Source organism: Columba livia, chromosome Z (assembly GCF_036013475.1).
Source record: "Columba livia isolate bColLiv1 breed racing homer chromosome Z, bColLiv1.pat.W.v2, whole genome shotgun sequence".
Taxonomy (NCBI): Eukaryota; Metazoa; Chordata; class Aves; order Columbiformes; family Columbidae; genus Columba; species Columba livia.
Genome location: NC_088642.1, coordinates 44,102,824 through 44,130,584, shown reverse-complemented (window position 1 = coordinate 44,130,584; position 27,761 = coordinate 44,102,824). Strand labels below are relative to the sequence as shown.

At 42.2% G+C, this 27,761-nt stretch overlaps 2 protein-coding genes across 23 annotated transcripts in view; both read left to right on the top strand.

Moving 5' to 3' along the window:
* Positions 1-27,761, top strand: part of NRG1 (neuregulin 1) — a 474,741-nt gene that overhangs the window by 351,048 nt on the left and 95,932 nt on the right. For 5 of the 22 annotated variants that reach the window (XM_065045636.1, XM_065045631.1, XM_065045634.1 and 2 more), the window contains one exon: positions 5,606-5,710. The exons of 7 other annotated variants lie outside the window; for them this stretch is intronic. In XM_065045636.1, the coding sequence (XP_064901708.1) occupies positions 5,606-5,710 (105 nt within the window). Of the gene's footprint in view, positions 1-5,605; positions 5,711-16,534; positions 17,797-27,761 lie in introns of those variants that run through there. 10 more of the 22 variants (XM_065045639.1, XM_065045637.1, XM_065045638.1 and 7 more) reach the window with 5 other exon arrangements.
* On the top strand, positions 16,555-16,716 carry LOC135577264 (uncharacterized). The gene has a single exon (XM_065045648.1). The coding sequence runs from the start codon at positions 16,555-16,557 to the stop codon at positions 16,714-16,716; it is 162 nt and encodes a 53-aa protein (XP_064901720.1).

Sequence of the window (27,761 nt, the reverse complement as noted above, 5' to 3'; positions counted from 1 at the left end):
GCGTAACACAAGCCTGAAATCTTCTCCATATATGTTCAGCCAGCACATTTGGTCTATGCATTGGTGAAATACCTTCTTGAGGGAAGAGAAGGTGAAATTAGGCGTGGCTTAGGGACTGTTCGTCTTAGCCTGTCCCAGTTGCATGTTTCTGACAGATGCAGAGGATTCTTGGTGTCTTCCCTGCAGTGTCTGTATCCTGCACCAAGTGTGTAAGTGACCTCTCATGTTGGCAGCAATGCTATGAGTGAATTACACTTTAGAGGACAGGAGCTTTATGCCAGCACCTTACTAATTCTTCCAGCCAAATGATCACCTAGAGAGTTAATGTATTGTTGCACTTACTGCTTGACTTATGTGTAGAAAATATGCATTAAAACTCCACATAATTGGATCTGGATTGCATTTACAATTATATATGCACTGAATGCATGCATCAGAGACCTAAAATTCACCCCAGCAAGAGCACACAGTTATAGGCAAGCTGAGCAAATGGAGCTTTTCAATTTAAACATGCAAATGAATTTTATACACGCAATGGGCCCTATTAGCAGATGGCTAGTAAAGAAGGCTGGTTACAGGGGAGGGATGCTTTCCTTTCGATAATGATGTTTCATCCTGAGGAATAGCTTTTATTATCTGTAAATATCGTGTAAAAATATGAAATTGGCATTCACAACAACCCAAAAGTGGCATATATGAAGTACTGGATAGAGAATTTTCTCTGGATGGAAAAAAAATTCAAAAAGAGTGAGCCAAATATACTGACTATTATAAATTTGCAGAACAAGATGTGAAGAGGATAACTCTCATAGAAACACATTAGGTATAGTTGGTGAACTGGCACTACATTGCTGAAAATTTTGAAACTTTCATAAGGAAAAAGAAAAAGTCTTTAAAAAGCTGTTTAAGAATAAACAGCATCAGCTAACTCTTTAGAATGGGAGGCAAGCAGAGAAATGGTTTAGGCTTGCTGCTCTCAAGTTCATCTGCTGTATCCTAGTATCAAAGGGGTGGCAGAGCACAGGGAAGGTTAATCTAAGCAGAAAGGAGAGGAGTGCATGTGTGTATGAGGTAACATTTCTGCTGAGCCTTTGTCTGAACCAGATCTCACCACTAATTTCTTAAACACTGCCATATTCTTGACATCTCCCCTTTTGTTGTTGCAGGAAATTGTCAGCATGACAAAGTACATTACAGTATTTATAAAAAACACTGGCTAAGAGTCCAATGAGTCTTTAAGGAGCTCTACATACATTTCTGATCTCTGAGGGCTGTTTTTTCCAGAGCCCTAGTCAGGATCATGTCTTCACCTTCAGTAGCTCTACAGAAAATAGTAATTCCACTTAATTTGCAGCACAATCTCTGTACACAATGTCGCCTGTCAAAACTGAAATATCACTGGCTCTTGAACAAGAGTCCCAGCTGTCAGCCAGTCAAACTGACCATGTGTGAAGCAATCATGCTGCTGTAACTCCTCTACCTGGCCAGGGAAGAAAGGGAAACTGACTCAGAAATCAGCATTTGCTGTAGGGCAGAATCTCTGCCACCACCAATTCCCACAGATGACTGGGAAGCAAAGCAGCCAGAGACACACAACAGCAGGCAGTGTGGCCAGCCCCATCACCCCTGAGCCCTGTGTCCTGTCTCAGGCAGCAGGCAGCAGGAGCAGTTGGTCCTTCAGGGACTGGTGGGAGAAAGACACAAAAGAAGATGCCTCTGCATTTGCTCCTAAGCCATGACCATGAGTTAACTCAACCTTTCTGATTCTTGCTTTGTCTCTCATTGTATCTGTGGAGAGTCTTGTCTCTTCTGTAATCCTGTCTGGTTGTTGCTTGCAGCTCTATTCCGCTCTCTCATTGCAAGCACCACCATGTAATGCCTTGAATCAGGTTCCACACTGTGAGGCCACCAACACCCTATGACATCAGGAGGGGGCTTCTCCCTTCTTACACAGCCAGGGCAGACAGGGATCACATATGATTAAACTCTAAGCCACTAAGTGGAATGTAATCTTCTCTTGGTCTGCTGACTCTCCTCCTCTCTTACCTAACAGCTAGAAAAAATTGCAGAAGCAAGCTACATAATCCCATATTGTGGCTGGAGTCACGGGCCGTTTCAGACACCTAGTGTCACACATGGTTGATGTGGGAATACAGAGCACCAGAATATGTCAGTGCTCTACTGGTTACTTGTCTCTGACTGTGGGCAAGGCCAAAAAGGGAGTTGAAGGTGCAAGAACAATCTTCATGGAAAACTGTGGACTTGTTTTATTGCCTGGAAAATTTCATTCTTGCCCTCTTGTGATTAACACACTGAAGCATGGGGCTTATTAGCCGTTGCATAAGAAGCATATTTTTGTTAATGCAGCAAAGGAATGCATGTTTACATTTTCCATGCAACTAGCAAATTTTTCTCGAAATTTCCTTAAGAACTTGATCTGAAGAGGGTCTAAGCACATAAGTGTTTCTCAGTGACAGATAAGATTTTTTTTCCTGTTCCCTTGTGGAAAAAAGAAATGTGTCTCCTCCCCATACAGGAAAATCTAACCACAGAGGGCTATAAAACACCTGTCAGGCTGGAGAGGCATAAATTGTTCTGCTCCTCACAAACCACAGAGGTCCTTCTCTTAGCTCAAGAGATCAAGGGGAGCATCGTCACAGGCAGAAAGCACTGCCTTCACCACACTGGTGATAGAAGATGATATACTGGGACACCTCATGGGTTTCATTTTGCAGCCCATGTGAAGTGCTGATAAGGATGTATGTGTTAATTTTTTCAAGACTTCTAACATTAAGACTGGCCACAGTCTGACCTTATTATGGCTTATTTGTCCCCGAATATATACAGTTGATAGGTGTCACCCACATACAAGGAAAACAACATCTTCAGCAGGGAGACACCACAAGTCTTCTGTCACAGATATATGCATTTGCCCTGTTGTTTCACCCACTGTGATTAGAAATTCATCAAATATGTCTGGAGAATTTGCATGCTTAGCCTGTTTTGGAAAGAAGGAATTGTCTAGCTGTGAAAGGAGATTATGCAGCAATTTCCTCCTCAGCACAGCAAGGCAGTGAATCTGACTCTTCATTATAGAGGAAGGATGAGTAAGAACAGTTGCATTTCCTGTGCAGCAAGAGCAACATGAGCCATACTTCAGGTTCCTCTGGGAATTTCCATGATCATGTCGATTTCAGACATGATGCATAATGTTACTATGAGAAAATGTAGACATTTAAATAGGAATGTGTGTGGCAAAAAGGAATCGATTCATTAAATGATGTGTTTGATCTCAGCTAGAAAGACAGCTGTAGAAAAGAAGACAGGCTCCAAGTTAGTTGCTTGAGTTTTATAACTCATGCATTAATTACTGATAGTACCAATGTATTTCTGAGATTACCATAGGCTTTAATAGATATTCTCACATTCTCTCACCACTTATGAAAATATTTCCCTCCACCTGTGAACATATTTTGCTATGTTTTCATTATGTGAGAGGCTGCGAAGATGTATTGCAGTTACTGGTATTTGCTAAATAAATGAAGGATGGAGGTGCCACAAAGCATCTGCATCTCTCTCCTGTGTTTTCACACTGCTGCTCAGGGTCAACAAAACTTAGTGCTGCTGGTCAGGCATTGGATATTCCCCTTCTGCTTCCCAGTCTCTTACAGATATGCAATCCTGCTTACGTTTTTCTATATCTTTTATTTGAGGGAGCTTGTATATCTGCAAATGCACAAATGTATCACAGGGACGACAGTCACAAGGACATACTATTGAATGCTCAAGAAAGACAGCCAGTCAAGCAATTGGATGTTTGCAAGACACTGATCAAAGGAAAGATTTCCCGAGCAACCTTGAGTACATCCCTTAGGACAAGCATGAACATATGTTGCAGGCTAGGAATCCCAGATCAACACTTGACTCCTGAGGGAACATTCATGAAGCCTGAACTGCATGTGCAAGCACCCCAGTGAATGCTCAAAGATGCATCAAAACTAAAAATATTCGCTACAAGGATGAGTCTGAAGAATTACCAAAGGTTGTTCCACACTCATGTGCCGAGTTTGGAGCCAGGCAGCCAGCCAGTGTGTTGGAGATGACTAAGATGGAGCAGGGGAAGTTGTCTCCAGTTCTGCCCATCTCCTAGATCTTCAAAACTTCCTCAGAGGTGTAAGGAGGGCCCACCCCCTCCACTCCCCCCCCCCCCCCCCCCCCAAACAAACAAACAAAAACAAAAAACAAAAAACAAACAAAAAAAACCACCAAAACAAACACCCAAAAAAACCCACAAAAAGATTGAGGGAGAAAGCATTAAACCACCATTGAATAAATCCACCTACTATTTGTCTGTGAAGAGATAGCATTCACTATGTCTTTCATCTGTCCACAAAGTCTTCAAAAATAGCTCCAGTGACATTTTTTTCTGTAGTGTAGAAAATGCTTTGTCATTTTCTGCAAAGCTGGAGACGTACTACAGCAAGAAGAACTTGAAAGTTCTCCCTAAAACAGCCTGCAGTGCCAGTGTTGAAAATGTGCTCTCAGGAGAGAAGGAAAAGTCCCAAGGGGGAGAAAATGGCAGCCATGTCAGGTTATTTTAAAATAAACTCAAAAGCCTGTATTAATGTCTTGGGTGCTGTCTACCACAGTAAAAAGATTTGAAGAGTAGTCCTGGTTTATCCGGCACCTCTAGGGTAAGGAGAGCTTTGAGTCATGAGCAGATGTAGGTTTGAGAAGGGAACTGAGGTGCCTAAGACCACATGGTTGGCTGTGCCTATGTACTGTTAGGCCCATTTTAGGTGCCTGGGCACATTTTTTTTAACTGGCACTTTTTTTCACATTTTCTTTTTTTGTACAGTAATAATCAGGTTATCCTGGGCTGGAAGGGGGCATTGATTTAATTTGAAGTGGTGGGTTTCTTCTCTGAAAGGTTTTTTTTCATTTCTTTAGCAGTTGAAAGCCTTTCTTTCTTAATAGGATTAGCCTGAATAATTACCAAAGGATTTCTCTGTGTTATCTGAATACAGTTCCCCACAGCAGTATTAAAAAGCCTGTGTGCAGTAGAGTCAATGGCCGTGGTTAGTTGAAAAGGTTATAGTTAACTGTTGCCACTCAAACCAGAGAAAATCATCTTCTAAGGCAGGACCACAGTGGTTTTTATCCTATTCCCCATCATGCCCAACTGCTGAGAAGAAGATACAGTAGCTCCTTGTCAGCAAGAATCATAGAATCATTTTGGCTGGAAAAGACTTTTAAGATCATTGAGTCCAACCATTAACCTAAGTACTACAGAGGGCTCATGGTCAGAAGGGTGAAGTGAGGGGCCACAACCTGAAAGGTAGATGTTGTGGCAGCCTTCTTGCAGCTCTTGTTCAGTAATGTACAGGAGATCAGCAACAAAAAAAAGCTTTAACACTGTGTATGCCCAATTTCATAATAGCCTTTTGGTTCTGGCTACAGACCATGGTCCTTCCCTCTGGCCTATTTGATAGGACATCTATTTGGATTTCCTTGATGGATCCCTGAAATCTGTGAGACATGTTGAGAGTATGTGGGAGAAGCTTATGACTCTTCAGATTTATGACAGCTCCTTGCTTCTTTTTAGGATTTTTACCTTTTAGGCACTACATTGAGGGAACCGTTGAGGAGGTGAAAAAACAAAATATGACCTGGGTTGAGACTGCACAGAGGCATCTTGCTGGGCAAGCAGGTCTGAATTAGTTTCTGTGACTTTAATCTGTGTATCTGTGTATCTAATCTGTCATTTTATTATTTGTTCTGCTGTTCTAAGCCTTCATTTCAAGGGCTGTGGCTATGTATCTATATTTGCATGCAGCATAATATGTTGTCCAGGATAACTGGAAAATGAAATCTGAAAGGCATTTCTTCAGCATGTGTGTGCAGATACCAGCTTGACAGATACATGTCTGTAATGATAAATCATTGTTAGGTGTGCCAGGAAATGAGCACTTCTTTCCTGACTTGTCTGATATTCCTTGAAATCACAGGACATGTGTGGGGATTTTTTCCAGCTCACTGTGAACACTGTGTTGTTTCGATGGGAAAAGGGATTGGTTAAGACCTTTATTTGGGGTGCTTTGTCTCAGGCTGCTATCTGTACCTGTTTCCTCTCTGTCCATCCTCTGGAGACTTCTGGCTGGAGTAATTGCGTTTGAACATAATCACATTCGTGCATCAAAGAAAATACACAACCTTATTGTTGCAAGTTAATTGTTCCTGGAATAATTCCTACAGGTTGTCCACAGATGCCTGTCACTGTGGTAGATTCAGACCCATCATTCCTCCCAGCTTCTGTGCTTTTCCAAATATCTGGTATTATTTAGCCACTTTAGTTGACACTCTTGGAAACTCTCTTGTTACCTAATGCACCAGTGAGCTGACTGTTGCCAGTAGCTACAACTTTACACTGGTGAGCAGTAAACCTGAACTTTCTGTCTGCTGTGGCCACATTAATAATGCATTATGATTCCTGTAATTACATATATGCACAGAGTTGTTTGGCATTTTTTTGTAAGAGGGAGAAGGGAGATGGAGGGTGGAAGGTGGTGGAAACAGCTACAGCTAATTATTAACGCTCAGTAGACCCCAGCTGCATAGGTTTTTAATTAGCCCATGTCTAACCCTAATAGTCACTGTTGGGATAATACTAGTATTTCTTAAGTGGGCTAATTTAAAAGGGGAAGTATATTGTCTGCTCACACCTGCATTGTGTAGTGTTACTAGCACATACTCAACAACGTAGGCCAAAACTTAATCCTTTTTTTGTTTTTCAGTTCACTTAGTTAAATTTTAGTAATTTTGTTCCTTCAAGACAGCATCAAAGAGTGATTTCTGTGCAGCTGAGCGGGGCTGCTTTCATGATGAAACGATGAACTGATGCCTAATGAAAGAAAGAAATGTAATATACAGAATTTCACATGTTTTTCAGGTGTTATTAACAAGGCCTCCAGGAAATCGTTTCAAATTGACCACTGAGGCAGGAGCAACTTCTTTGCTTTTCAGGGCAAAAGGAATGCAAAATGCAGGACACATTGCTTTTTCATTCCTTAGATGAGCTTCAGGCTTCTGGAATAAGTAGAAAGAATATTATGCCCATGAATATGTTTGGCAACTTGGTACACCACAGACATCTCAGGCTTTGCCCTGTGATGTTTGTGCCTTTAGAGACAAATCTATTTTGGACACATTCTTGTTTTCTTCTCTAGCATCTGCAAAGTTGTTAAAATATAGCTCCTTTATTGAAAACTCTGAACCAAAGACACACTGTTTAGTGTGAAATTAGAAACACAGAGAGGATTTGTTGCCTTTTGGCAGCTTTTAAGTTAAGCAACTGTTAAGCAGTATGCAGAGATTTTTTGAGCAAGAGCAAGGCATCCCTCAAGTAAAAGCAGGTAACTAGATCTTCACTATTGCTGTGGCTGAGCCGGCTGAAATCTTGCCCATATTGGCAAGAAGTTTGGCCCTATCTTTGCAGCAGTCGATGTCTGAAAGAACGCCAGAGTTTTATAGGGCCTGGCTTCAAACTATGGCCCTGATCAGAAATGGCTTTAGGGACACAATTCACCTCATCCATGTCTGTACAAGCCAAGGTCAGTATGTGCCTCTCTCCTTCTTGTAGCCTATAGGTGCTTGCTTTCCTTCCCACCATCATGGCCACCCTTCCCACCAGAGTCATAGTATGCCTACAGTGGAGTACATGAGGACACCTCTGTTTTATTTGACTTTTTCTCTGGACAGTAATTTGGATGAGCTTGCCTGGGAACAGGGAATATAGGGTGACCACAGCCCTGCCTGTCTGGCCCACCCTTCCTATACTTTTTCAGAGTAAATGCATTTATTCCTTAGACACCCTCAAGAAGACAGAAAAAGACAGTCTGCCCTCTCTCCTCCCTTTCTGTAGTTCAGTTCCCACTCCACAGCCTCTATCACTGCCTCCTATGCTGAATTTCTAGGTTGTCCAATGTCTTGCAGAAGGGGGTGCTTCCAAATCTGCACTTCTGTTCTTACACCATCCAGCAGCAATGGTCTACGTTGCCCTTCACTGTGCATGCCTGTGCGCTGAATGCAAACAGGTTATAATGAACCCATTTTACCATGGTGTAAGAGTCTGCTCAGTGTCTGGAGCAGCACAGAGTCTGCTCTGTAGCTTTGAACTACATCAATGAAATGAGAGTACAATGGATAGGTTTCTTTCCGGTTTTGGAGTTTCCTCTTTGCTGATCTCCTCTCTTGCTCTTGACAAGAACCAACCCAGAAAAACTGAAGCCTTGTGTTTGAGAAGAGTTAATTCAATTCAAATTTTGATTTCTAAAAGGTGAGAGTTTCGGTTTTGTGCCACATCATATATAGCACAAAGAGAGCCTGGGTGCATGGGCAAGAAAAATGTGACAACTTATAGTGCAGGATGGGGTTTGCATTCAAAACATAGCTATGTAATAAAACCATATTTGACTAAACTACTGAAAAGTCATGACTAGACGTAAGATATTCTTTGTCATACTTACTTGAATTCTGCATAATTATTGGCTGGAAATGGACAAAGTTTTCGAGCCAATGCCAATGGAGTGATTAATATCTTCTATGGCTTCCTGAATGCACTAAGAAAGAATATGAAATATTAAATGTCCTTGATGATGCTAGGATTCTGAGGCATGATAAGAACTGTCACTTTTATTATTGCTGGAATTCTTTCAGTTACAAATACTGTGTTACTTATCTGTTTTAAACTGCAAACATCTCAATTCTGCTAACTTGAGCATAATCAGGCAACATATAGACATGACCACAGATGAACCAATCAGTATAGTTGAATTAATATCTTGATTTAGGATAAGGTATATTAATTTCATTATTTGGAGGTATTTGCAAAAAGCTGCTAAGCAAACCAGCTCTTGAGCTGCAATCATGACATTTCCTGCAATCAGAATTCTAAAGCTTGCAGATTCTGGATGTGTAACTGTACTGTAAAACATACTTTGCAAATCTAAGCCAGTAATATGTCAGTGTCCTATCATTAATACTCAGTTATTTAAAGATACAGAAGGCAGGCTTCATGACTTTGACTTCTTTCTTTTTGTTTTTCTAATAGAAAAAGTGTTGAATGTACATACGCTAAAAAGTTACTCTGTGAAAAAGTCCATGTGTAGTTGAAATCTTGAAAATGACACTTGAAAGTGAAGTAAAGTTTGATACCTTAAGTTTTAAACAGCAGCAGTTGGGAACATGTGCAGGTACAAAATTATTGCTATCTTTACAAATAAATGAAAGGTGTAGTAAGTAGAGTCAAGATATTTCAGAATAACAGGTATTTTGTTGACATTAAGCCTAGATTCAGGAAGGGCCTTGGGTCTTTAATGAGAAGACAAGCTCAAGGAACTTATGTCATTTGGATTATGATCATGTCCCCATTCTTCCAGCTTACATGTATTTATGAGACCAGACTTGGAATTAGTTGGTTAGCTTACACATTAAAAAAAATCTTGAAATATATTATTTTATGTCAAAACTTAATTTTCTGAGGAGTTGAGAGCCTGGTCACATGAACAATGTTACTGAGTTTGTGAAAGTGTCAGAACAGAGGCAGCAAAAAGAAAGGAGAGACAGTGGCAAGGATTATATTGCTGCCAAACTGTTTATTAGGAAACCACAGCACTATGCTTCAAAATACCTTTTCAGTTCTTGAATTAGGCTCTGATTCAAAAAGGCACTTAGATATATGATGTAGCCCATCTCTAATAAGGAAAGCGTTTTACCGCTTGTTTAATTCCATGCACATTTAAGTATTTTATTAACCAGAGGTCAATGAGGGTGGGATAATTTCTTGATTCAGGGATTTTGGGACCTTTACTCAAATCATCAATGTCCAATGGCTCCTCCTGCAGCAGCAGCACTGCAGATATGAAGGCAGCGCCAGGAGAAAATCCTGCATAGCCATACCAGTGCAAAGCAGCAGTATTGCCACTGTCCCATGAACACTGACAAGGAATTTCTTCTGTCTGAATAAAGTGGTTCAAATGCAGGCATACAGATGCATTTGAGCACTAAGCTGTGTGGGAGTTAGTTAACGAGCTGGGTCCCTCTGACTACAGTGCTGCCCCAGCTCACTGCTGTACTGTGAAAATAAATAACCACAACCGCCCCAGCAGCTTTGTTGGAGACTCCAGTGGTGGGGTAAAAGTCTAAATGCAGATCAAAAACCAACCAAACAAACAAAACCCCCAAACAAAAAAAAAAAAAAATCTCAAACACCACACACACACAAATACCACCAAAAAAAGAAAGCCCAAAGCCAGAAAATTCTAAAATTCTACTGTTTCTGTCCTCCAGCAGAAGAGGCTAGCTGGGTGCATTGCATGTCTTTGCATGTCTTAAATGCTCCTTTACCATATGGTAGAGGCAATTATCATTAGCCTGCTGAACAGTGGCAGGGCTGATCCCAGTATTGTGACTGGGCAGAGGCTGGGGGAACAAGTTATTACTATTAATTAAAACACCTGATGTTCATGGTTTTATGTTGAATTTCTGTGTCTTCTGTAGTGCCACTAACTCTGATTTTGACTAGGATGAAAGAAACTCTGTCTCACATTTCACTTGAAGATGAAAAGACTCGGAAAAACTTTTGGTTCCCCTGAAATAGCTGTCCTTTTCATGGCAGTTTTCAGTTTCAATTACTGACTGTAGCTATTTAGAGCATAAGCATCTCTTGAAATGGCCATTGTAATTGTGTTGTTTTTTCAAATCACTGTTTTTGCAAGATACAGCTATTGGACTTACAGAAGCATGTTCCTGGTGTTAATGCCTGGTGTGAACGTGCACATGTGATGTCAATACAAAAAAAACTGCCAGAGAGGCAACATGAGCTCTCCCAAATGTTTTCACAAGCACTGAAATTTGTATTCTGTCCTCCAGACATCTCCAAGAAAGGTACTAGTGTGAGGACCTGCTACTGACAACCTACGTGGACAGTTCAGTAATTCAAGTACAGTTGTTTTGGCTTGAGAGTACAGAGATGCTTTGGATACAGTCTTTTCACATCTCTGTCTCCTATGTTATTTGAGGGTAGGCTGTCTTCCCACAGCAGCCATCTTATACCAAATGAATTAAGCACACTAATGATTCTGTTGACATTGACATATTTACCCTTATGTCTGAGGCTGAATTTGTGCTTAAGAGTTAATATTTTTACTGGTCGTGTTTTTCTGTGTTTTCTTATGGGCTTGATGTTTCTTCTCCTCAGTCACGCAGGGATGCAAATGGTCAGAAAGTTTAAAAAAAAATAATGAGGAAAAAGGTGGTGGGAATGGGCAGAGACATACAAACAGGACTAGCACACATATCCTGTTTTGCTTTCCGTCAGGTGAAAAATGGGATGTGTGTGTGCACGAGTGCAAGTACCATTTTAACATTTACAGTTCTGGTGAGAGGACCAGTATAGAAGCAAAATGAAGTTTCCTCCATTTGAGCAGAGAAATGAGATTTTTCATGAAGGCTTTTGGAAGGACTCAAACGGAGAGAGTGCTGGCATCAATCCAAGGGACATGGATTAAGGAGGGGAGGTTGGTGAAGTACTGAAAGGAGAAAATAAATGATTCATTTGCACCATGTATGATAGCCCACTCTTCCCACACCATGATTGCTGGTAGTGATTCTTCTTCTTGGGTCTGCTCACTTGCTTTGGGTGACTTCCTCCCATCCCCCATCAATAAATAGCACACTTATTTAATTTGAAGAAAGTGCCTGCAATCAATAAAAAGAGATCCTTTTATCTTCCTCATCAATCTCTTGTTAATGAACATGCTGCCTTTTTTTTTTTTTTTTATTAGCATCTTGGTTACGATGTTTTTAATTTCTCTATGTATGGAAAAAAAGAGAGTATAATCGAACACGTTATGTTGATGCCACATATTGCTGCTTGCTTCTTGCTGAAGTATTGGCATGTTCCTAAAGGAAAGCAGTGATCTGGGGGAAGATCACTTGTCCTGCACTGATGTGTTGTCCTCTGAACATCTTTTCTTGAACTGTGATCTGGCAGAGCCATGAGTAGCCACTTATGAAGATGTACTTTACTTTCCTCATGTCCCAGTAGTTGCAAGAAAGTAGATAATCCTTAGAGAACCTTTTTGTAGCGTACTGGGACTTTATTTAAAGCAGATGGATATTTGAAATCAAATGGATTCCATGAGAATGACTCACCAAGACTAATTTCCAAAACCTTCAGCAGATTTGTGTCTGATTATGGCATGACTGAAGGGTCAGCTGAGTTAAATGGTACTTGCTGCTCTGATTTTCAGGATGTTGCCAGTTGTGATTACTTATCTGTTTTAACTTCATTCACATCTTTGTGGTTGGCCAGGGGGATTAGTCCTCTGCAGTTGGGTAATACAAAATGAAATTCCTTTTAGGACCCATAAAACTAGATGAACAGCTAGAGCTTGTTCGTCCTCATCATAGGTTGGTGGTTAATGCTGACTTTGGCTTTGTGTCTCTCCTTGAGCATTTTGAGAGTGGAACTTAGCAAAATAACACTTGATTCTTTACAAAAACATTCGACAAAATAAAATTACAGTTTTGTAAGCCACTGAGTTTCAACCTGTCACATACAGTAGGAGTCCGAATCTCAGTCACAGATTAGCTTCATTAGTGTACAATCACACTACTTTTTCCTCTAAGCCAAAGAAACCCAAGACACATAATAGTTCGAAATAAATCTTTCCACAAGGGCCTAACTTACTTACAAACAGGCAGGTAATTTCCTTCCTTGTCCTTCTACATGGTCCACCAATGGGCTACCCTAGTAAAATTGTTAGCTCCAAGGTCATGCTCCCTCTTGTTTTCTTTTGGGTACCCCCTTTCTATTAACCAATTGTTGGCTCTTTTCTGAGGCCCTGTCTCCTCCAGCCTGGTCCTGAACCTGTGTTTAAGCACAGCAGGCCAGTGTTAACATGTCACTACAGAAATGTAAAAGGCTCAAAACTGCAGCTGCAGGAAAAGTATTTCTGCCTTGCTTTTTGCGGGAGAAGGGAAGCAGAAAGGACCCCCAAAATCAGTGACCTGTACTTTCAGTTTATAGTCATACCTTCAGACCCAGTGAGAGACCATCGGCCTTTATCGCAGCCACAAAGCTAGCACGAAAGGCAGTGCACTCCCTTACCAACCCAGGCACAGTAAAGAGCATGGGGTTGCATTTTTGTCCAAAAGGTCCCAAGAGAAGTCAGCCCTGTGTGGTATCGGGTTGCAGCATCATGGGCAGGCTGTGTCCTGGCCCTGGCTTTGGCCACCAGTGGAGCAGAGCCAGAGAAACCTCCTGGACAATGATATAGCATTGCCTTTCTTCCTTGTTGGCCAGGGAATAATGGGAGCCACCAGGTATCTCCAAAGGCAGGGTGCCACCCTGCTCTTCTCACCGCAAACCCCAGCACCCCACAGCTCCAGCAGGCCTGGGAGGGTGAAGTAGCTTTGCAGACTACCCTGGAGAGGCGGATGTGAGCAGGAGGAGTTCTGAGCAGAGCTGCCTGTGTGATGCTGAAGCAGGCAGCCTGTGTGCCAGGTCTGGAGGTGCCGCAGGGGAAGGGACCTGCAGCAGAGGAGGATACCGCAGCCTGGATGGGAGCCAGGCCTCCCAGAGATGCTGCGGCCGCAGAGGCGGGAGGGGCTGTAGGTGGCTGCGTGCCTGGAGGAGATGGTGCAGGCAGGCTGGGCCTTGGCCAGTGCAGAAGAGCATGAAAAATCAAGGGAGGAAGCAGGAGGTATTATGGCTCCGTTTAGCTAGGAGTGCTCCTAGGGGCAGGCAAGACCCCTTTGGCAGAGCCCTTCCCCGGTTCCTGGGAGCTCGCAGCCCCTCTGACAGCAGGGTGAGGAGGGAGGCAGTGCATTCGCATGCAGAGGAGTCCCTGGAAGACTCTCCACTGGGCTCCTGGGACAAGAAGCTCTGATGTTTCATGAGGCACCGTGTATGCCAAGGTGGCAGCTCATGGTCTGAACCAGTAATAATCCATCTCTCATTCCAGCTATGTAGCATTGTGCATGATTGTTTTAACTTCATGGCAACACTTGTAAGGAAGGTGCTAGATCTCCACATGCATTTCTGTTGACCTCAGCACCAGAAAGAAGTGAGCAAAGCAGAAATATAATTTAAAGTAGAGCAGTTAAAGGTGGATAGACTGGAGAGTAGTAAAGATTACAAGATAAGATTAAACACAGGTAGTTTGCCTGGAAAGCCAGTGCAGGGAAGATGTGGACAGGGCAGTGCATTAAACACAAGCTCAGGGCAGCATCAGCAATGGAAAATTATCTTACTGAAAACAAAAAGGTTGAAAAACTATATGTGGATAAAGAAGGCAAGACATTTTTAAAAATTTGTGCCAAGCAGATGCCATTGTAACTCATTTGTGCAACGAAAAGACTATTCCCAGCTGGTTCTCAACTTGCATTCTGCTTTGAAGAGTGATGCTTCAGCCTCACACCTGAGAAGCTACTTGTGTTTGTGAAACTATGTCTAGTTTTCCTGGATTTATCAGTTAATCTAATACAAGATACATTATTTCCTAGAAACCTTGCCTCCTCATATCCACAGACCACCACAGATGTCATGGCAACACTGCGGTGATGTTACCCTTTCTACAGTGGCTGTGTTGTTACTGCTGTTTGAAATAGATTTTGAGATACTTGAAAGAGATTGTTCTCACACAGAGTATTACCAGCTAAGGAGCGCATGTGCTATGTAATAAGAAGTGCTATGTAGGTAAATAAGCAATGCAAGCTGTTTGTTCTGTCCGAGGTTACTGATCACATCATTAACCTAGGACCAGACACTTCAGTGCTAATGATGACTAGATTGTATGATGATTTATCCTTTTACATTCTTCCACAGAGTATTATTACTGGCTGTGCTTTAAGGTAAATTCTCCAGACACTTGAATGCAGTAGCATCATGATTCAGTTGGCTACTTAGAGCCTCACAGAAAGCTGTGTGATCATGCATCCATCAATTAGTCCTCGACATAAGAGTCTGTGAAAACAGTATGGGATTCATTGAGATTTTGATTACCATTTTTAGGTGAATATTACCAATGTTCCCATGAAATGTGGGGCAGGAGGAGAGAGTTAGAGGCAGAGAGAGGATATGGGTAGAGACAGACATCTTTTTTGTCAGTACCAAAACTATGTAACTACAAAGGTAATTACTTTCTAAATGCCTGACTAAGGCACAAGCAAAAAAGAGCTCAAGGCAGTTTGTAGCACTTGACTCTTTGTTTCCTTATGCATCCTGCAGCCATTTATACTGACACGGATTCATGCTGCCAAATCTTCAGTGCAAGTGTTTTCACAAAGTCCAAGGAACTGAAAATTGTGATAAAAGCCCTTCTCCTATTATACAGATGTCCACATTGTTACACAAGGTGTACTTTTCTGTGGGAGACAAAAGAGACTGCAAACAGAGCTGATTCTAATCTTACTTTCATTATACTAACTGAACTATTGATTTACCCCTGTATTACACTGTGTTGGTGGAAATGGGAGTTAGTGCTAGGTATTGGTAGAGGTCATGGAAGACAGGCAAATATAAGAACAAAGTGGAAGCTTTGATAATAATATTTTTTTGTTTTTTAAGGAGGGTGTTTAGTCTAAGGGGGAGTGAAAATACATGGTAGCAGCTTGCGAGCTCTTTAAAAGTATGTTCAGAACCTGGCTTTAGTGTGAAGTCTTTGCTGTTTTTTTAGTTTTGGATGGTTTGGAAAGGAAGATGGAAAATGGAATATTAAAAAAATATGCAAACTTCTTTGTATTAACTTAAATGCAAATTTATCAGAGGTAGGAATATTTGAGGGTTGTTTGTTGTTTTTTGTTTTGTTGTTTTTTCCTCAGTTTGACCTAAGATGCATCCCAGCACTATTCCTAGTAAATGAAACTTATTCAGGGGCTTGGAAAGAAAAGCTGTCTCAAGGTGTCAGGCAGGGAGAAACTGCTGCTGGGAAGCTCTGTTCCCTCTAGAAAGACTGGATATCAGACTGAGTCCAGCCCAGCCCAAAGAGCTCACACTAACACCCGGTCCTCGCCGGAGGACCGTGTCATCGATGGCCGCCGCCTTTGCCCACGCTTTGGCCGGAAAGAGGGAGTGGGTGGATGCACAACTCCTGCCCACTCCCTCTCGTTGATTTGATGGCCTTTATTCCTCCTAATTGGATAAAATAGGAAGTCACTGACAGTCCTGCGTTGCTGGGTGTGCTGATTTCCCTCAGACCAGCCCTGCAGAGGGCGGGGGATGGGGTAGGGGAGGAAGGAATGAGTCTGTACATCAGGGAGAAAGGCTGCGAGGGGGCTGGGGAAGCGGGGCGGGGGGAGAAGGAGGAAAGTGAATGAGCGCTTAAGAAGGACAAAGAGGGAGGGGAGAGAAAGGGAGTTACCACAGTCTTGGCATCGCTCTTCCTTTCAAACCTCTGTGTAATGATATTGTTTGCAGTGATGCTCAGACAGCGAGCACCTGCTGCTCGGTAATGATTCAGCCTCTTTCAGCCGCTGCTGTAACACGACAGGATGCTGCTGCTACTGTCACTTCTGCCGCTGCCGCTGTTGTTACAGATTTTGCTTTTGCTCCTTCTACCGCATGACAGTTGTTTTCCTCGTCTAAGCAGATACCAGCCTCAGACGCTCAAGGTGAGAGTCTTGCCTTTTGCTCTGGGCTATTGGTTCACTTAATCTGGTCAATTTGTTTGGTGTTTGTGGTTTTCTTTCTCTCATCACCCTTCTCCCTGTTTTGTTTTGTTGTGCTTTCTTTTGGGGGCATGTGTCTTCCCTCCTGCAGAAGAGCTAGAGTTGCTTGAGAGGCATTCAAGGAATTATAGAAGTGGTCAGCAAAGAGGAGTTCAGTAATTGCAAAGCTATTCTTGCCTCAGAGGGGCAGAGAGAGCGACAGAGGGCTCACAGGCAGGGGGGAACAAGGCGGGGGGTCTCATTTCTCCTCTGCGTTACTCCTCTCTCATTTTGGATGATGTTGCTGAGCTTGGACCTTTTGTTGACTCCCACTCTGTGATTTTTGCAGAGCACTGTGACTATCACTACCATCTCTTTTTGTCTATGTCTCACACTAGTGGACTGTGATAGAGTTAAGGCCTTTTGGAAGTGAACTGTTTGAGACCTGATGTTTAAACATGTCTGAAGTAGCTGCCGACACTTTCCCCAGCCCCTCAGCTCAGCTGAGCCCTGATGTGTCCCTCAACGGGCTCCCAGCTGAGGAGAACATGCTGGGGACCCAAAGAGAGGACAGGAGGGTCCAGGGGATAGCAGGCCTTGCCGCAACCTGCTGTGTATGCCTGGAGGCAGAGCGACTGAAGGGCTGCCTCAACTCTGAAAAGATCTGCATCGCCCCTATCCTGGCTTGCCTGCTCAGCCTTTGCCTCTGCATTGCTGGCCTCAAGTGGGTCTTTGTGGACAAGATTTTTGAGTATGACTCTCCTACCCACCTTGATCCTGGGAGGATAGGACAAGACCCAAAGAGCGCTGTGGAACCTACAGCTCTGTCTGCCTGGGTGCCTTCGGAGGTGTATGCCTCACCCTTCCCCGTACCTAGCCCCAACAGCAAGGCTGAAGTGACAGTGCAAAGTGACAGCTCTCTCGTGCCCTCCAAACCGTTCCTGCAGCCTTCTCTGTATAACCACATCCCAGATGCTGGGTTGTTGTCCTCTGCCACACCTTCGTTGTCACCATCTGCCCTGGAGCCTACCACAGCGTCTCAGGCACAAGCAACAGAAAACAATCTCCAAACTGCTCCAAAACTTTGTAAGTAGTTATGTGTTTCTTTGTTTTTCCCTACACACACATACACAAAAAAAAAACCAAACAAACAAACCAGGAAAAGGATTACCTGTTCTGCAGCTGTCCTCAGGGAGGACATGTGATTGGCATACAAAGCTTAAATGTGCTGAGATGGGTATAGCATGGGTTACTTTCTGAGAAGAGCACCTAGGGGCTCTGAACTTAGGTTCTGAGGTGTGTGTGGCAATTAAGAGATCTTCATTTCGGACTTTTGTAAAGCACCAGTACCACCCTTTTCTCTGCATGTACTTGTAGAAATGTGTGTGATTTACTTCAAGGGTTTATCTGACAGCTATTCCACATGATCTATCAGCATATTTTTCTTAGAAATTTGATTTATGTCCTGTGCTAGATTGTCCATGTGCGTTCATTTTCTTTGCATTGCCTGCAGAGCACTTCTGTTACCTCCTTCCTGAAGTCTGTTGCTGGCAAACATCCCTGTCATCCTCCTGAAACACTCAGGGAGAACAGTGGGAAAGAGTGACAGCATATTTGAAGCAGTTAGAGACTGGGAATTATTAATTTAGCAGTTAGCTTATTATCTTTCCCTTTCTCTTAGGAGCACAGCACACATTTCTCTGTGTCTTTCCCTTCCTCTAGCAGCTGATTCTTATTGAACCTGTTTCTCAGACATTGCCTCATTTACTTTTGTGGGGCATTTCAGGAAAGCATTCTTGCCAATGCTGGAGGGTTCGATTTCCAAATTAGTCCTTTGCTCATCCTCAAAGCAAAAACCATCCAGGGTTACCTGGATTATTTTCTCAGTAGAGATCATAAAGCATCAAAATACTGCATTGCTGAGGTGTAATTTCTCTGACATTCATCATTTTAACCCATCAAAACCAGAGCAGATCAAGCCAGCAATTCCTGAGCTGTGTAAAATCATGCAACTTTAGTAAAAGGGAAGACAGCATGCCTTTGTGCCAAAACCACACGGCTGAGGTTCCTTTGGAAAGCTGCAGAATGAGCAATGATGTTCCTTGCAAATTGCCGTTCAGGAACCCATCTCATTTATTCTCTGTCACACCTTCCCTGTAATGCTGCAGGTTGGCCACCTTTTAGGTGGTACATACTAGATCTCACCCTGGAGCCCTGAAGTCACCAGAATTTTGCTACTGAGTTCAGCCCCACCAGAACTAGACACAAAATAGATATGTGACAATCGGATTAGATATAGCACTTGGAGCCAACCATCTTGCTGGTGAAAATGAGTGTAACTACAGTGATTTCAGTGGAGGTCCTTTCAGCTGCGAGTCAGTCTTGAACAGCTATTCCAGAATCACTGAAAGAAAATTTTAAGTATTCATGTAGAAGCCCTGCTTGCCTTTTTCTTAGATAATGGGTGACAACCAGCCCTTGGATTAAAAGAATCTGTCTGATGGAAGCAGCCTAATAGGGAAATACTGCTGTGCAGTTAAATGACAAAGAGTTTTGTCTGTGGTAGGTGAGACATTACTTGAATTATTGGGACAATTAACCTTTGTAGTTATACAGAACTATACTTAGTGATATTTTTTAATTAGCTGATGCAGAAAATCATTTTTTGTAGTGCAAATATTGTGACATTGAAGATATGACAGGACTTTTTACTTCCTAAACAGACCAGGGACCACTACGCTTTCAAAATGGCCTCTGTCATGCAAGAGGGACAAGAAACCAAAAGCTAGTTATGGCCAGGACAACCTTCCTCCCCTTCAATTTCCACATGTGAGGCAAGACATGCTAACTTCATCTCTGAAGTAAATTAAGAGGCAGGGAGGAAAGAGATTATTTAGAGCAGTCACTGAGAAAAAGCTATTATCCGCATACAGATCTGCTCACATCTGGGGAAAAAAAAAATGGTTCTCCAGAAATTAGGTGATTGTGTTGAGGTTTTTTGCTTGTTTGTTTGTTTTGGTTGGGTTGGGTTTGTTTGGTTTTGGTTTTGTTTTTTACTGTTGCCTTAATTTTCTTAAGATAAATGTATTTAAGGCATTATAGACTTCCAGACTGAAAGGAAAGGGAGAGCTGGCAGCAGGTCAAGTTTGGATTGCTCTGAGGGATAAGGTTGTGTGGACACTACTTATTCAACTGTGGCATGTAATTCTGACTATGCAAAGGGGGCTGCAATTCCCTGCAAAGAAAAATAAGAAAATACAGCTGGATAAGTCCACTGCTGAATATCTACTGAAAAATTCAAAGAGACATGAAAAGAACTTTTTGGACAGCTCTAAAAGCACTGTCTTGGGGTTTTTGAAACAGCTACATTTCAAACACATCATTGTGTTTTATGTAGAGCAAGATTTGTTGGAGAGGTTGACAGATTGCATCAGTGATTACTTTTTTTTATGAATGCCTTTGACAGCTATAAAATTCTCAGAGAGATGGCTTGGAAAGTAGCATCTGCAGATTGGATAGTCCCTTCTTTTGCCTCTCAACGTCCTTTTTTTCATTTCAGGCAGAGTGAGGTAACTTGTTCCCAGAAAGCCCCTTTTGTGGTTGATGTATTGTTTCTGAACCAAGCCCTTCCGTGAGTTTCTAAATCCTTTTCTCTTCTTCTCATCTCTTTTCTGTCTTACTCAGCATATTCCCCTTAAAGCTGTATCCTTCAAGGTCATAGCCTGCAGAGAGCTAATTGATTCTTCTTTCTCCTGGAGCCTGGGAGAGAAAGCAGAAGAGAGACAATCCTAGTAATTGTGTCTGGTGCATTAGATTCAAGACTGGTCTTGCTCCTATTATTATTCTTTGCCCTGTATCAGCACAGAAATAATATCTCCCTTTCTGTTTGGTTTATGTTTTATATTGTATTGTCATTTCTCCTCTGCTGAAACAGAAAGGAAAGGTGAATGTTTTAAAGCATTCCCATATTTAGGGAGTGTGTCAATCTTAGCATAATTATGCCAAGGAAGATTTAATTACAAGGGGGATATAATATTACACACTAAGCTACAATCTCCCTTCCTCTGGGAAGACATGCAGATTCTAAAAGTGCAGTTGGGGAGCTAAATTTTACTTCTTTCTACATCATCATCTTTAAATACAATTCCAACTTTTTGCAGGCTGGTAATAGACATGGCTCCGTAGTACTGTCAAAACTATGTTTCTGTTATAACTGCATCTATATATCTGCAAACCAACTACTCCCTTCTTTACAGGTCTTCTTACAGCCTTCTCTTTCACTTTAAGCAGATTTCCCCCAAAACGACCCCCCCAGGGTCTGTGTGGCATTGCCTTTCTAGGGTGACAGCTCTGCCAAAGGATGCAGTGCTTCTGTGTTTTGGCTCTGCCCAGAGGTGGAGGTGCCCAACTGAGCCCTTGATTTTGGGATCACAGCTCTCCTGACTTGGTGAGGTGCCACAGGGCACAGAAGAGGCAGGGCAGAAGATAGACCACAGCACAAGAACTTTGATGGAATGGGTTTCCCTGTGAGCAGAGCAAAAGGCCCAGCAGAGAGCAAGATGCATAGGATGCATCCTATACATGCCCCTCAGGGACAGGTAGGGCTCCCTCCTACCTCACCGGTGCTGACTCTTGCCTGGAAAATGTGGCAAAGCGGAGAAGGGCTGTGCACTGCTGTCAACCACCCTGACTGGAACTGCTCCCTTCTTGTGCTTCTGATTTCTCCTGCCACTTCAGGTGTGCTGGACCAACATCAGCAAAGGCTGCTGCTTTCGCATCCTTGGTGGAAAAAGCATTCAAAGAGTGCCTGTAAGGGATGGTTGTGGATTCCTTGTAATTTTTCTCTGCCTCTTTCACCTCTGCTTGTTTTTTAATCAGCTCTGTATTTGATGTCCTTTCTCCTACACACGACGATTTGTGAAAGTCTATATTTTTCCTCTGGCAAGCTGGATGGAGACTTTCCCCTAGTTACAGGTGCTGCAGCCCAGCTGAAGGCTTTGATTTATGGACAGTAAGGGTTCACAGCAGCTTCACACTGTGTTTGTTCATTTTCTTGAAACAGTCTAATTCTGACCCTTGCTCTGCAGTTCAAATCCCTGTCAGAACACCAGAGGGCTGAATCCATGCCTGGCAGCCTTTGAAAGTGTCAAGGTCAGGGATGTCTTAGAGAACTGCAGGAGACTATACTGACAGGAGGGGAGAGCAGATGATACAGCACAAGCTATATAAAAGCCTTTTCTGTGTTCACTGTTACTACACAGGGCAGCACCCCAAGGGAGATTGCTTTTTCCCCAAAGCTTGAAGATGCAAGAGGAGAGCACCTTAAAGCAGATGTTGCTCCATTTCTGATACAGTATTGACGTGGATTAGCTTGAGACACCTGACTTCAGTGCGTACATTAGGAAGCTAGGTGGCTTTCAGCTTCCTATTCAGAGTAAAGGGAAAGACCTCCACCAGGTGATTCACAGTGTGAGTCTGGCAGGAGTAACTGTCTTTCTCCAATGAGTGTATAGGGAGACTAATCTTGCAATTAATTTTCTAAGTTAAATGTCTGCTACGCAATCCGAAGACTCATCTTGAAAGCCAAGACTTTTCTTTGACATGTTGTGTGAATTAACAATGTCTTCTCACAGAGAAGTTATCATTAATCATGGTTAAGATACCAAAGAAGTTCTGAGCCAAACTCAAGATCATAATAAAGAGATGATGACGTCATTAAGCCCTTGAGATGCATGGGCCTCTATTAACAAGCAGCAATAAAGCAAGTGCCACTGTACTGAGCAAGCCAGTCTGTATTTCCCTGAAACATTTATTTTTCTGCATTCCCACAGTTCATGGTGGCTTACAGACGTAAATACTTGTGGTGGGAACACTCAGAGTAAATTGGAATTGGGACTGATGGGGTGAGGTGCACAATAAACTGCAGTTTTTAGGGAGATCATGTCCATTAAGCCTTCTAAAGTGGTAACTGAGACTTCCTCTTGCAGCCCTGTTAGTCACCCTGTCTTTAAAATGCTCTTAATAAGCACAGAGTTTGTTTAGACAAATGTTTTGTTTCTTTTTGTGTCTCTACCATCCCCCTTTTTAACACCCATTGCTTGCATAGAAGCAGTTCTTCTATTTAACATGCAGAGGACTGAACTGATTGCATTTCTCTGTCTTGGACAAGGACCATCAATTCATGGTTTTCAAAACTACCTCATGGGTGTGTTTTTTTCTCTCTGTGCACCATGCATCACATGCAGAACATGATAGAGTATTTCCTGGAGTATTTTCTCTTAAAACACTCTGAATTTATCAGTATTTCTTTTTAAAAGCTTCATTTTACTTTGCAAACTTTGCTGAGAATAAGTTAGGTATTCATGCTACATGGAATTTCTGCATGGTGTCCCCTTTGCATTTATATACATATGCATTTATAAGTATAGAAAATATAATAGGTATGCGGAATATATGACCATTGTTTCTTCATTAAAAATGACATGTACTGCAACATAAGTTTTTAGAAAAACTGATAAAAAATTAGTGTCATAACAAAACACAGGGTTTGGATTTCTACTGCAGCAGACAGAAATTATTCTCCAGTATGTATTATATTTTCAAGTGAATGGTTTATTTCCTGTTAAAGCACTGTAAGTAAACACACACAGCAGCCTACCTCAGACTTGCAGTGCCTAACTTTTTGTTGCAGAGAAACCTTATAGAACTTTCTAAGCATCAAACATCAAGGCAGAATTTGGCTTGCAGAAGGCTAAGTAGCAGGTTAATTGTGATGCAGAGCTGGAGTGATGTAAATGAGCGTTTTCATCATTTGCAGGCTTGCTAATGGAAATGCGATAGATTTGCTGCAGAAATTCAACTCAGAATCAATAACAATGCAATGAGGCAGTTGGTTGAGGGAGAGCACATGTGATGCCAGTCTAATGCAGAGAGCATCTGGGCTGACTGTCAGGAAAGGGGAGACAACCCTATAAGATGCCATGGCAGGTGCTGAAAGACTTCTGAAAAGAAAAACCCTGCTTCACCTAAGATGGAGCAGTGTTAGGCTTTCTCTGACTGAAGGAAGATAATTGCTTTCTTTGAGGAATTCAGATCTGTTTGAACCCAAAGATGTCTTTTTTTGATACAAGGTGCTAAGTTAAGCAAAATCTTTGTGCTTCAGGTCATGTTTAGGCCACATGAAATCAAGGAAGGACTCAGTCATGGTGGGTAACTTTGGGGAAGAGTATGTGTATTCAGAGAATCTCCTGCTAAAGGCTTTTGCCCTCTTGTTTCCCAGGCAGACCACAGAGAGGAGCAGGCACTGCCTTTGTGTGGATTGCTTTACAGTAGGCACACTAGCTGCCTTTCCTGTTTATACTGCAGTGTCCTGGAGAGTGAGCACTGTGAATCAAATCTTTATCTTTCACGTTAAAATGTTACATGAATTACCAGATTCAGTAGGAGGTACACATTAAACTTAAGAGCCCAAACATGACTGTTATTTGGCAATTAGAGAGCTCTTGAAAGCTGCAAGGGAGAAGTACCTATGCATTATTTTTGGGCAATGTAATGTCTGCTTATTTACAGCCTGTCCTGTCTCATCCTGTCTCACCCTGTCTCTCATCCTTTCCCTGCCATGCCCAGTATAGGCATAGTCACTGAGAAAAAAGGAAAGGTTTTAGCCAGGGAAAATGGGGAGGAACAAATCCAGTGAGACATGTCTGACCACCATTCAGGGCTGCTCCAAGCTAAACCAGTGGCAAGGTCCATCAAGCTATGGACAAGATTAGTGATATTGTGACATTCATCTACTACCTTTGCCTTCTGCACTGCTTTTTAATGAAAGCCTTGTTTTAATATATATCTTCTCACAGAGTATATTCAGCTTTTTCACATATAGTTTCACTACCCCTTCCCCCACATTTTGTATATATGCTTCATCCTGGAACTTGCTGGCAGTGCATTCTCATAACTCAGACATCTTTTTATTTTGGCACTGAATATCACTTCAGTCTTTGAGATGAAAGGAGATCAGTACTGGGTTGGTAGCCACATGGCACTGGGGGGAGTATACAAAGCTATGATCTTAAGCATGATTTGTGACATAGTTCAGTATTTCTATGAAACTTCTGAAAGATATTTGAATTTTACAATTTTTAACAGTCAATTAATTCATGTGATTGAACAGATCAAAGGATAAAAAAAGACTATCATGCTCATTTAGAAGTCTTATGCAAAAAAAAGAAAAGACTCTGAGCTTATAAAAGATAACTTTAGACTCTGAGCTTATAAAAGATAACTTTAGTTTTCTAATGTGAAAGTTAGTGGAAAGCTGCTGGAACTGGGTCTTGAGAAGAGAAACTGATGTTTTTCGCTATACTGAACTAATCTGGATAATTAATTTAGTTTTCAGCTTTGACAAAATGAATTTTCACTGGCATAAATGTTCTCACGTCTGTAGCCCTTTAAGTCCTAGCAGAGCATTGGGATGCTCTGGTCCATGACCTACACGACAGAGTATCTTCCTGACTAAGGTTTCTTCCAGAACCCCACCAGCTGTGTTGTGAAGACTAACAATGAAAAAATATCTGCCTTTTCCCTATTCTAGCTTTGCTTATGACAGAACCATCCACTTTGACTTTGAAACATGTGTTTATATTCTGGTCATTCGTTCATTTACAACATTCTCTCCTAGATTAAAAAGCTCTTCCGTGCCATATATTTCCAAAGGTGCATATACATTGTAGTCATCTCAGCTTTAGATAAGCCTTTTACACAGGACAGTCAGGCTAAGCTCCATCATTCTCTCCATAGAGGGAACTGTTTTCAGTCCTTGAATTATTTCATCCCCTTTCATGCTTGCTTAGTTTTCAGATAAATAAAGCTATAATTTTGGTATGATACTTATACATGGGCTAGTCTAAAATCCCAATGAATGACAACAAAATCTTTTCAGTGTCTCAGTCACTGTTCAGAAGTACCCAAAATGCATGAGGTAGCACCAGTGTCTGTTTAATATTTTAAGCAGCAAATCATTAATAATGTCCAGTCAGAGCAGAAGACCCATGTCTCACACACGCAAGGGCCCTCATTGTCCTGTAACCTTGACTCCCAAGGTTACATACTCTTTGTTACTAGGGTGGAATAACAATCCTAAGAGTCAGTCAAGGGAAGAAAAGACGTATATTGCCCATCCTTGGCAATGCTGTGTGCATTCTACCTCATTCCCTAGCTGGTTCTGTCCTGCTCTGAGGGATGACCTCAACAGAACTTCCTGGGTAAACAGGGGGTTGGCTCAATGGTTTTAACTGTGCAGGCTCCCCTATTCACTTAACTTCTGCTCACACTTTCAAAGATTTCTCCCTCTGCGCCCTGCTGACACTTCTCCCATTGTTGGCCAAAGGACCACTGCATCAGCTTGCCTTTCCTTCAGTTTATTGTCTCAGCTCTTCCAACATTTGATTCTTCCTTCAGAAAATGGAAACAGCCCCAAAGCATGGATTTGTGGGAGGAAAGGATTTTGATGGTTGTGCATCGCTCTGTCTACCAAGCTTAAAGACGCTTTGCTTATATGATGGATTCTCTTGCATTTGTGTCCTACAGTGGGTCTGCTCCATGGACTCAGCCTAGTAGGGTTGCATGATGTCTAAACATCTTTTATCATTACGGGACATGCAAATTAAGAAGCATTATCATATCAAGAAAGTCGTAATAGCTAATAATTTCAAGATAGCTGGGATTTTGAAGGCATTTTTATATCTTCAAGATAGCTTTTCTTGGGTTGTTGGTGTTCTCAGCAGGATGAGTTAGTGTGAAGGTAATACCGCCTTAGCAAAGGAAATGAAGTGTATCAGGGTGAGAGGGACAACTGCAGAGGAATGGAAGAACCATCATCTCTGTATCTAGTCTGAGCTGATCAGGGAACAAACTAGTGAATGTGTTGTTAGGGCTTTAGGAATTAAGGAGCACAGGATAAGACAGATGACAAAAAGCTTCCTGCTGTGTAGTACAGGGGCCTGGAGAAGCTTGAGCTCAAACTTGCAAGAGAGGAACATCATTAAGTAGAAAGTGCCAGGAACCTGGGAAGAAGTGGTTGTATCTGCCAAGCATAGGAGAGCAGGGGAAGTCTGATCCTTTCTTGACAGGAAGAAAGCAGGAAGAATCTTTTGCCGGTACCATGGGTACCTGCACTCTGCCTAGGACTTGCAGGAGAGCCTGAAGCAGCTTTTCTCCCTGCTGAGGGTCTGGATTATGAACACAGTCATCCATTATTTGGCCATGCTGCATTTCTAAGGACACCTCTGCAGGACAGAGCCTCTTGCCATTTAGCCATGCTGCGTATGGGCTCTTCACTGATGCTGAGATCCAAGGAAGTGCCCTTCACACCCTACTTTCCCCAGCCTCCTTGAGGGCTGGAGCCACTATGCTTTGCCTGTGCAGTGAATGCTGCAAACTGGCTGTCACTGAATTACTTCACATCACTTCAAAAGCCTTCTCTGCACTCCTCATGGAGGTTAGTCAGCCCACCCTGCTTTTTGAAGAATTTGGTTTAGAGGAAGCATTAAGAGATTTTGAAGGTTATCAGCAACAGTTTTTGCAAATCAATTCATCTATGTAATGTTTAGGACATACAGTTGTGTATGTATGCTGTTTGTGCACAAAGGTAGGCTGTGTTTCAGGATCAAAAAGCCAATAAATATGTTAGCACACAGAGTCTTTTCTTCAAAGTCAGTCAAAAGAAAGATACCTCAAAATTCTCCTTTTGCCTTGTAAAATGTTATCTGGCCAGTAAAGCCAACAAATACACTAGTTTTTGGACATGTGAAGGTGCAAGAACATGGCTTGCAACCTCTCTGTTGCTTGCTAACTTCAAGCATTTGACATTACCATGCTGTAGAGATTAATGGAGATCTCTCACATAAGTATCTTTTCAAGCAACCCTGTTAATTTTTCTAATTGTTGTTAACTGACTGTTTAGTGTTTGCAGTTTTTTCTTCTCCAAATTTGGAGGAAGGATTAAAAAGACAGGTTCTGTAAGTATATTCAGATAACTGCTACAAGCCCAGGAA

What these genes read in the sequence shown, in the direction of transcription:
- LOC135577264 (XM_065045648.1), top strand. Translation starts at nt 16,555, where the DNA reads ATGCTGCTGCTACTGTCACTTCTGCCGCTGCCGCTGTTGTTACAGATT.